The following is an 11,389-nucleotide window of genomic DNA, read 5'->3' as shown; positions in this document are numbered from 1 at the left end:
TCCGACTAACTTCATCCGCATTAAAGGAAATAAAAAATCAAGGACCTTACAACTAATTTATGTAAAAGTAAAAAGTCAAAATTTGAAAGCTATTGTCTAGAACAAACAACGTAATTACCTACATAAAAAAAAAACTTACCATTATTACCATTGTACTATAAATTTTTGGATTAGCTACTTTAACAATTATTAATTAACAATGGAGGGTATATAAATACCCCATAAAATTTTGTATAAATTTAATTGAATTTCTTGAGAATTAACGCAAATTCGAAAAATTTTGAGATCAAATAAAAAAACTTGTAGTCATACACTAAATATAAAATTATATTTTATTATTTTAATTATTTATTAAAATATAGTATGTACTACCAAAAACCTAATATAAATTCAATTTATATAAATACATTAAAATTTACGTTTCCATAGAAAAATTGTAAAAAATCTACTCCTCAACTTTTGCATACTTAACAACGGCTAAATACAATTCTAAAAAAAATTTATTATTAGTTTTATTAGAAAAAACAATTTTACTTTCTTAAACAATACAGGCAGGTTGTTTATCTTTTTCCTTTACTCGTATAAAATACACATAAATGTTATTTAATACTTTTTAAACATTATTGATTTTTTTTTTCAAAACCATTTTCGTAAATTTAAAACTTTACAAAAATTAAAAAAATTGCTTTTAAACGAAATAGGTTAACAAAGTTTTTTTTTAAAAGCTTTTATTATCTGAAAACTGCAGCATATATTATTATGCCGAACAAATTAATAATTGTAATAATGCTAACACAACTGCAAACTTAATAGTTGAAAATGGTGGAAGCGCAAAAAACATTATAACATTACACTTTTTATATTAAAAAAAATTCTTCACTGCGCCAACACAAAATATTTGAATAAACTAGTGATGCAATTCTCGAATAGAATTTGTGATTCGAATCACTCGTGTAAGTTTATCGTGTAACATCATTCTAGTCGTAATCGAGTTTTCGAGCCAATCGAGCTAGCTAAATAACACCTTTTGCAACTCGAGCAAGATTCGGAGATAGTAGGGATAATAAAAAAAAAAATAGGAAGAAAATTTGGAGAAAATTATAAGTAAAACATTTTTTTGAATTTTTTTATAAAATTATTAATTTGCGTTGATTTTTTTCTGAGAGACGCGTTTTTGAGTACAAAGGAAAAACTTTTTGTCCTTTACAGCCCTTGAAAGTTTATTGTTATATTTATGGAATACCACGTTTAGATTTAAAAATAAAACATTATATATATATTTATGACAAATATATTTTTTTTCGTCTTAAAACATTTAAAATCGATAAAAAATGAAGACAAAAAATAAAGTTAAAACATGAAAGAAAAATCATAACTTTTAATAATATTTTTAGTAAACATTTATAATGGTAATTTCCTCTTGATGATAATTTAATGTCCTTCGTAAAATCAAATAGCCGAAAGGTATTTTCATAGAAATGAAAATGAAAGGAAATTATAATTTAGCATCAATGAAAAACGTGTGTAATAATTTTCTTTTTTTTCTTATTATTTTATTAATTATTTTCTTTCATTTCTTGACTTTATGTAATTGTAGTCGGTAATATAACTTAAAACGTATAGTTAAGTATTTTCAAAATTTGGTTGTAGATAAATTTCAAATTAACAAGTCAAAACAAACAAATGACTAAGTTAATTGTTGAAATACCATGTATTACAGTGTTGTATACGGATTTGTTTGTTTTTTTCCGTCATGTAAGTAAAGAAAGATAGTCACTCTTAGATATCCACACAGAACTGACATTCCCATATAATACATAGTCTATAATTTGCGCCCTTAAGAGTAAAAAAAAGACGAAAAAATATTTCAAACAAAAGTTGTTTATTTTTTGACCCAAGACCCAGTTGACCTATGTTGGTCATTTACGAACTCGACCTCACTTTTCACGTCTTGGGCACGCTATAAAGTTTTCAGCTTGATATAATTTTTCGATAGAGAGAAATCAAGATATTCCATACAGATAAATTTTTGGGGCGGCAAAATTTTAATATTATAAACTAAAACAAATTTTAAAAGTTTCACATTGGCGAGTAGATTTTCGATTACTAAAAACAAAGATACACAATTGAGGTAAGACTTTGATTTTTGTAAGATTATCATACGACAAAAGGGTAAATCGCACAGGATTAAAGTAAAGTAAAGAAAACCGTTTTACCATTTCGTTACCCTCTTTAGACACCAAAAACATATTATTTGAAAATTTTTCAAAATTTTTAATTATAAAAATTAACGAAAATTTATATTTCTAAGGTGAATTGGTTACTCTACATACTAGATACTACGATTCATTACAAGCTGGAGCCTACGGAGAGGCGAAACGATTTGATACCACCTTAATAAAGTAAGTTATAATCAATTTTTAGTAAGTTAATTTGAAGGTTCGTTGCATGGAGATTAATTTTCTCTATGTTTGATGAAATTTTATTTCGCTGTTTCCAAATAAATGTGGAAGCACTGGAAAGAATAAACATTGAATTTATTGTTGATAATCTTAAAATATTTTTTCCAACATTTCCGCAATGGTAATATAATTTTAGCCTATGACGTAAAAAGAGCACTAGTATCTCGGGGATTTTTTAAATATAGCAAATTCATTTGTTTAATATTTGTCTATATTTGATTTAATTAGATCTTTTGAAGATTCATCCATGTTAATGAGTAAACGAAAAAATCGTGCGTCATTAAATCCATTAGCTGGAAACACGTTTGGCGCAAACAAAAGATCAAATAATGAGAGGTAAGTGTTTTTTTTTTGGAAAATAATTAGAACAAGTATCATACTAATTGTTTATTTTTAAGGTTTTCCAAGAAGGAAGAGCATCAGAAATTACAGAGAAACGAAAATATTGAAAATATTATTAATTTTTTAACGCACTTATTTCCATTAAATTTTGTTCGACGTTATGAATAGTGTAAATATAAATAAATATGAGTGTAACCATTGTAACATATCTGGGACTCTCCAAAGAAATCAAATTAAGGACGTTACCAAAGGCTAATTTTCTTAAAATTAATTTGGAATATTTATTAGTTAAAAGCATGATAAACATTTTCCTATAACGAAAATTATAAAAAGAGGCACTCGTTTGTGTTATTTCTTCTATAAGTGATTTTCTCTAAATCTTTGGGCATAATGGGCTTTTGGGCAAATAATCAATATTTCAAAAACTATAGTACCTATATATCGCAAAATTTGCATTTTCTTCTTATTTTCTCTAACAGAATTCACCCTCAAAATTTGAAACGTAAGTATCAAATATTTTCAAACAATCAATTTTTCTTGGGAACGTCCTTAATACAAACTTTTACCTATTCGTACAAAAATAATTACAGTTTATTAAAAATATAGACGATATAATATTACATAATTAACGCGGGTTTTCTAATAAAATCTCATTTAAATACTGAACTAATAATTAGAACTAGAACAGTACGAAATTATAAATATTTCCTCTAAGTGCTATCTATGCTTTTATTACAGTAGAGTCCCTGTAATCCGAACGTTCAGTAATCCGACATTTTACGCACGCTTTCTATGCCTACAACTCAGTCATATAATAGTGTATGCTTACACCACAGTCGTAGGGTTGGTTTATTTTATGTTGGACCATACAAACAAAGAGAATAAATATAAATACATATATACATATGTATTATTATTTACTCTCTCTGTTTGTAAGGTCCAAAATAAAATAAACCAAGTATATAATATATGACTGTGGCCTACACATACATAAATTTGTGTGAATGAATTTTTCAATACAATCCCAGTAATCAGATACTTCCTGATTTTTAATAGATCCATCCCGATCCGGATTATAGTGAGACTCTATTGTACTTCTATTTTTCAAGAGTCCCTGAAACCAAAATCTACCTAAACTCCTGAAATAAAGGAATATGTTATGATATTTAAATAATTAACAAAAATTTATCTATAAGGTTTTTGGAGATGTTGTAAAAGGTTCTAAAATAAATAATAAAATTGGTTTTATTTATTTATAAAGTAGTGAAATAAAATTTTAAAAATGTTCTAACAAATCTCAAGTTAACTAGTGACCTGGCTAAAATAACTGGAGACTAATCACCTCGGTGCGTGGTTCAATAAAAAATTTCGGAAATATTTTACAATTTTATTTCACTACAAAATTTACAATTTGGTTTAATAAATTAATTTTCAAGATGAGTTATATCTATATTTTCTTTTGTATACAAAAATTATCATAATGAATAAAATTTTTAAAATTGAAAGTAACTTCTTTTAAATTTTTCTCATGCATGTAAGTAAATTTAAACTATAGCACTGTAGCAGCCAATTTATGAAGCTTTTCGTAAAATAGGTAAGAATATTCGGAAAATAAATCATGGAAATCTTAGGAAGACTTCCTAAATTTATTGCACATCAGCTTGGTATTATTTAATAATATTTTTGATTTTTATTAGAATTTGTATAAACAGTCGTTAATTGTTCCATCTGTGTTTTTAAATGATTTAATATTTGACAAAAACTGAGAACACAAAACCATTGGTAATACATGTACACTAAAAATAAGTAAAAATAAATCCAATAAATATAGAAAAACAAATAAGAAAAAATACATCAATTACTTACATAGAAAAAATACTACCGCAATACTTAATACTGCTAACATGCCTAAAACATATTCCAATTCTTTCAGCAATAACAAAGTCCAAATTGCAAGTAAAAGTATTGTAGTTACGTATATAAAATATAGCCCTATAAATGGGTATGTTAATAAACTTTCACACTGAAAAACATTTTTAACATTATTAGCAACGATTATACTAAAATGGCCTACCCGAGAAAATTTTATTACACGTACATACACGAGAAATCGTAACTCGCTTCGTGCCTGTATAAAAGTAGCTATATAAGATATCGAGATGCGTCTTTTTTTGGTATGATTTAAATAATTCATAGCTGTATTTAATGAAAAAAATTCACAAATATGCAAATTAAATAAATATGAAAATTCAAAATAATAGCAAATACAATAAATATGAAAGTATGTATGCCATTTCTTAAACAGTATAGGCAATATATATTACATCTATTTCAACTGATTTTTTTTCTGATTTTTTAATCACATAGTTAAAAACAGAGGAGCAATATTATGGCTTTGGGCGCTTATGTATCGGATCTCGCAAAAAATTCATCTGCGTAGAAAGGTCATAAAGGTTTTTTATTCGATTTTTAACTTGATGCAAAGTTTTTCTACAAATAGTTTACCTAAATTTTAAAAATAATGGGCAGGCCGGATTCATAGTCAAATATTTTGTTAATAAATACCTTGTAACCACCAATTATTAAAATGATACAAGATAAAAAAAGAAATACGAAAAATATAAAAAGACTTATAGAATATGATTTAGGTTCTGTAAAAAAATTTATAGATGATTATAAGATATTTTATATGAATATTACATAATTTTTAATATGGATACCTGCTCCGATATCTTGGAATAAATCGTAAAAAAGTATATGCTCGGTATGCTCTTCATCAAATTCAGAAGATATTTCTTTTACAAAGTTTGTAATCCAATCCTGATGCTTAAATACAAATCCTAAAGCTATCATAATTAATAATGATTGAATCTAAAACCAAAAATATATAGTTTTGGGAAAATTGGTTTTAAAGTTATATTGCTATACATATAACATAACAAAGTGTTATATTTTATAAATATGTTATATATACATAATCCAGAATTAACGTTATTTGTGATCGAGTTCACAATAGAGAATTTAGAATATAGGCTAAAACTCATTACAATAATGTAGATATAATTGCATAAACCAAACAATTATAAACAAAATTTACCATCGTAAAAAGCCCAATAACAAGAACACCAAAACGTACTGAATAATAAATGCAATAAGTTTGCATATATGGTAATTTCACAGGTTTCAATATTCCAGTATTCTGCATTTTCAAGTCACATTTATATTGATATGTAATTATGAATATTTTCGATATTTCATATCAAACATTTTTTTACTAAAATATTACTATTTTCTGCTTTATTAATAAAATGCTTTTATATATTTCTAACTTAGTAATTTATAAAAAAAGAGGCCTGTGTTACATGTAAAATTGAAAAGCAAAACTATATTCTAATAAAAAATATTGATTTTAAAAGTTTCAATCAGATAATGTTATTACAAAAATAAAAATAATTGTAATATAATTATGATTTTATCAGATTTGTCTACATGATTAATGAAGCATGCAATTGTATTCTTACCCTTTAAAAGACTGTATGAGACTATAGCCCTCACTTATCCTCCCTTTTGTTCTTTGAAAATGAATTTGGTTAGTAGTTTCCATGATATTGCCTAAAATCGTGTGCGGAAAGCTTTTATTCGAAGCGATTTTAGATACTAGAATACTATCTATTCGTCAAATGAGTTGGACTTTTATATAAGTTTTTTAGTTGTTATTTACCCTTAATAATCCAAAGACACAAAAATCCGGTTGGTTTTTTAATTGAAGAGTAAGTTTAGGAGAACTCGGCTGAAGAAATTGCTCTGGGATATCAACCCTTGTATACGATTTTAATCGATATATTAGAACTACTCGTTCAAGAATCAAAGACTTTCGATTTCTATATTGTTTAGGTCAAAATTACTCAACAATAATTCAAAATGATTTTTATTATAATCTGAGAAAAAAAATTCATTTATAAAAGGAATACTTGAACAATTTTTCCAATCTTATTTTGATGATTTGTAGGATTGTGGAAATAAAACTATGGCAAAAGGTACAAAATAATTTTATTAAACAATTTTTAATAGAAAAATATAATAATTTTAAAATTATATTTATTTCGATTCAATTGAATTAGTATCTTCGATATGTTTGAGAACAGCCAATCGCATAGCTTCTAAAAATTCACGTAAAGACGACTTGTTTTTATTTAAAAATAATGCTTGCGCTAAAAATGGAATTTTCCTTAAAGTACGTCCACTTAAACCCACACTCAAGTGTGATATTTCTAATAAAACAGCACTATCAGTATTTGGATGTGTTTCAACTAATAAGAGAGCAGTGTGCGGTAAAATTACATCTCTAGGTGAAATTATTCCAACTCTTAATAATTCTTGTAAACATGTATAATAAACTTGATATATAGCATGCGCTGATGGTAGAGCAATAAATTGTTTGATATCTGCACGATTAACGAATGCCAAATCGATAGCTTCAGTCATATTTGATGTTGTTAAAATGAACACGTTGTTATATTTGCACATTTGATCGATTTGTGTTAATACTGCATTTACTACACGGATAGAATCTGATGGTTCCGTACCTGGAATTAAAAAGTTATTAACGCATTAAATTCCAAACACTATCAATTTCATAGTATCTTATTAAAAAAAGTTGAGAAGCTGGGTGTAAGAGGAGATGCTCTTAAATGGTTTGAGTTGTACTTAGAAAATAGAAACTTTGAAGTGGAAATTAATAATTGTAAATCGCATAAATATAAAAGTACTGTCGGTATACCGCAGGGAAGCAATTTGGGTCCAGTACTCTTTTCGCTTTATCCAAATGACCTTCCAGATCATGTTGGAGAACTGGAGAAGTGATTATGTATGCAGATGATACATCAATGCTCATATCTGCAGATACGTCAGAGAATCTCAAGATAAAGATTGATAAGGTGTTAGAAGAATTCCATAGCTGGTACTACAATAATCAACTCATTATCAATTTATCAAAAACCAATTTCATTATTTTTGAACGAGGTAATAAAAATATGGATGATATAAAGATATCATACAACAACATTGAAATTGAAAAGGTCATCCAAACGAAATTCTTAGGAGTTATTATAGACTCAAATATGAAATGGAATGCCCACATCGATTGTGTCTATAAAAAATTAAACAGTCACTATTATTACCTTAAGTGCTTACGCACAATTGTTGATATCGACACCTTGCTATGTTTTTATTATGCCTTTTGTTATATCACCATGAAATATTGTATTGCTCTATGGGGACATGCCGGAGAATGTACTAGAATATTCAAAACTCAAAAGCAAATATTAAGATTAATTTTTAATACTAACTATAGGGAATCGTGTGTTCGATACTTTAAGGAAAAAAATTATGACCTTCTACGCGATCTACATATTTGAAGTACTCAAATATACTAAACAAAATCTAACAAATTTAAATTTAAACTCAGACAAATATGATCATAATACAAGAGCTAAAGATAAAATTCATATTCAAAAGTATCGAACAAAGAGATATAGCAATAGTCCGATATGTAAAGGTAGCACATTATATAATCAGCTGCCTGCCGACATTAGAGCAATACAAGATTTCAACAGATTCAAATGTTGTTTAAAAGATTATCTAATTGATTTGTGTCCGTACAAGTGTGATTTATTAAATGTACAAATATGATTTTCTTTGTATGACATATTTATACTCTTATTGAGCCAAAAATAAATTGATTATTATTATTATTATTATTATTTCTAAAACTTCGTAACTATTAGAATAAAATACTTAGGTTCTCGTATTTACCTGATAGAGCTTGAGTACGAGCATGTGCAAGTGATTCAACTTCATCAATTAAGACAAATACCAATGAATTAACATCCTCAGATACATCTCGGATATGTGCAAACATTTTGGTGACTAATTTCCCACTCTGAAAACATAAATGAAAATTAAACCATATGATCCCCAATATACCCATTTATTAAATAAAGCAAACCTCAGAAAACCATTTTGAAAATAAACTATGACTGTTGATTTCAATCAACTGAGCATTCGTATAACGATCTCGTAATCGTGCAGCGACTTTGTGAGCAAATGCTCGACATAATGATGTCTTCCCTGTACCTGGTGGACCATGAAGTAAAACCATCCGATTGGATGATATAATATTTTGATCTATTTTATTTGCACTGAATAATAAAGTTGTTTCAGCAAATTTTAATAGCTGGGAACAAAAATTCATATTTAGAGGTATATTCAAAATAAAGATTTCTACATGCGACCATTTTCATACATTCTGTTTTATTTCGTTTTCATAAATTAAATTTTCCCATAAACAATGTAAATCAGCAGATGGTAAAATCCAATTTGTAGATAATGTTAAAACTTCATCGGAATCTTGTAAAACATCTTCTTGAGGCCCAAATCCATCTAATCTATAAACTACCCATCTTAAGTTGTGGCAACCACTTTCAATATCAGACTGCAAATTTAGAACATCAGATTATTTTCCTCTGCAGTTTTTAATTTTGTCGCTGAAATTAAATTTTCACACTGAAAACTAAACTACTCACAATTTTGATCTTCTCATCCAAAATAATACTTAATACATTATTTGTTAAATAATCAAAGTCATTAAAGTCAGATAGAACTTTTCCTGGAGAAATTCCTTCATATTTGTGTAAAAATTGTTGACAGTTTTTAATTAATTCATCTTTCGATTCAGTACTGAAAATTTAAATTAACTAATTGATTATGAATTAATTAATTCTTAACAACATTTACCTTGCATTTTTCTGAATAATTTCTACAGTAAACATCGTAAAATTACTTTGAAAATCACCTTTATTAAAAGCAAAACAAATTTTTAACTGTAGAATTCAAATTCAAGGACTAAAAATTTTCCCAAATATTTTTGGATACATCTTTTTTTAATGCAAGTTATGGATAATATATTTATCTCATTCTAATTCGCTAAAACCGTATGCCAGAGTTTGTTTGATAAAATTATAAAACCAACACCATAGACATATAAAATATATCGCTTTTAAAAACACGGAAGTTTCCCATGAATAATAAGAAGTCAGGATGCCAGTCTACAAATTATTCAGTCAAATTAAGCTCCGTATAGTTAGCAGGTAAAATTGTTATTTTTCACTCAAACTATTTCCATTCATTTGGGAATCGTTTGGGAGGATTTGGGAATATAATTTTAGAATTTGGGAATTATTAGTTTTCCTGTAATTAATGATTCTTTTTTCAGCGTATAGTTAGCAGGTAGGAAATTAAATCCACTTAATTTTTATGTTATTCGAAAGGAAATCATTTGGGAATTACGATAAACACGGTTTCAGAGTTTGGGAATGTATAATTAATTAATTACACCTATTTTTTAGTTGATTGATAGGTTATGTTAATTAACCGTACATTAATTGTTATATAGCAGTATGACGCCAATATTCAAATATTACTGAATAATTTATTTTATAATTTATGTAAATGATAAGTTTTATTTTGCCTTAAAACTGTTCTTATTCAATTGGAAATCGTTTGGGAAGATTTAGGAATATAATTTTATTATTTAGGACTGATTAGTTTTCATTTAATTAATTAGTTCTTCAAAGCGTATACTTAGAAGGTAAAAAATTAAATTTTCACCATTTTTACGTTATTTGATAATAATTTACATGGAGACTAATCTAATTAATTTGGGAATTACATCAAACACGGTTTCATCTTTTGGGACACTAAAATTATTTAATTAATTACATTTATTTTTTAGTTGATTTTTTATGGTTATATGAATGGCGGCAATATTCAAATGTTACTTCATTGACAATAATTTTGTTTTTTTAATTTATGTAAATGTTAAGCTTTATTTTTCATTAAAACTATTCTTATTCAATTGGGAATCGTTTGGGAAGATTTAGGAATATAATTTTATTATTTAGGACTGATTAGTTTTCATGTAATTAATTAGTTTTTCAAAGCGTATACTTAGAAGGTAAAAAATTAAATTTTCACCATTTTTACGTTATTTGATAATAATTTACATGGAGACTAATCTAATTAATTTGGGAATCATATTAATCACGGTTTCATCATTTGGGAAAGTATAATTAATTTATTAATTACATTCATTTTTTAGTTGATTTTTTTGTGGTTATATTAATGGCGGCAATATTCAAATGTTACTTCATTGACAATAATTTTGTTTTTTTAATTTATGTAAATGTTAAGCTTTATTTTTCATTAAAACTATTCTTATTCAATTGGAAATCGTTTGGGAAGATTTAGGAATATAATTTTATTATTTAGGACTGATTAGTTTTCATGTAATTAATTAGTTTTTCAAAGCGTATACTTAGAAGGTAAAAAATTAAATTTTCACCATTTTTACGTTATTTGATAATAATTTACATGGAGACTGATCTAATTAATTTGGGAATCATATTAATCACGGTTTCATCATTTGGGAAAATATAATTAATTTATTAATTACATTTATTTTTTAGTTGATTTTTTTGTGGTTATATTAATGGCGGCAATATTCAAATGTTACTTCATTAATAATA

General features: G+C 26.3%; 1 protein-coding gene and 1 long non-coding RNA gene across 2 annotated transcripts; one reads left to right on the top strand and one right to left on the bottom strand.

The window, feature by feature from the left end:
* Nucleotides 1–2,316: 2,316 nt before the first annotated feature.
* On the top strand, nucleotides 2,317–2,909 carry LOC123299204. The gene is made up of 3 exons (XR_006535308.1): nucleotides 2,317–2,402; nucleotides 2,691–2,798; nucleotides 2,861–2,909. It is a non-coding gene; the product is annotated as an uncharacterized LOC123299204 (long non-coding RNA).
* Nucleotides 2,910–6,902: 3,993 nt separating this feature from the next.
* On the bottom strand, nucleotides 6,903–9,652 carry LOC123298654 (pachytene checkpoint protein 2 homolog). The gene is made up of 6 exons (XM_044880747.1): nucleotides 9,600–9,652; nucleotides 9,389–9,542; nucleotides 9,109–9,297; nucleotides 8,812–9,039; nucleotides 8,619–8,745; nucleotides 6,903–7,390 (listed from the first exon to the last, which is right to left on the bottom strand). The coding sequence occupies exons 1-6, from the start codon at nucleotides 9,632–9,634 to the stop codon at nucleotides 6,903–6,905; spliced, it is 1,221 nt and encodes a 406-aa protein (XP_044736682.1). The 5' UTR covers nucleotides 9,635–9,652.
* Between the last annotated feature and the right edge of the window lie 1,737 nt (nucleotides 9,653–11,389).

The sequence above is a fragment of the Chrysoperla carnea genome, chromosome 4 (genome assembly GCF_905475395.1).
Source record: "Chrysoperla carnea chromosome 4, inChrCarn1.1, whole genome shotgun sequence".
Classification (NCBI taxonomy): domain Eukaryota; kingdom Metazoa; phylum Arthropoda; class Insecta; order Neuroptera; family Chrysopidae; genus Chrysoperla; species Chrysoperla carnea.
Note: the sequence above shows the minus strand (reverse complement) of the source record. Positions and strands in the feature narration are given on the sequence as shown.

Coding starts and splice junctions, on each gene's coding strand:
- LOC123298654 (XM_044880747.1), bottom strand. CDS start 9,634: ATGTTTACTGTAGAAATTATTCAGAAAAATGCAAG. Junction 9,543..9,599: donor ATTATTCAGAAAAATGCAAG/GTAAATGTTGTT, acceptor TTAAATTTTCAG/TACTGAATCGAAAGATGAAT. Junction 9,298..9,388: donor TGGATGAGAAGATCAAAATT/GTGAGTAGTTTA, acceptor CTAAATTTGCAG/TCTGATATTGAAAGTGGTTG.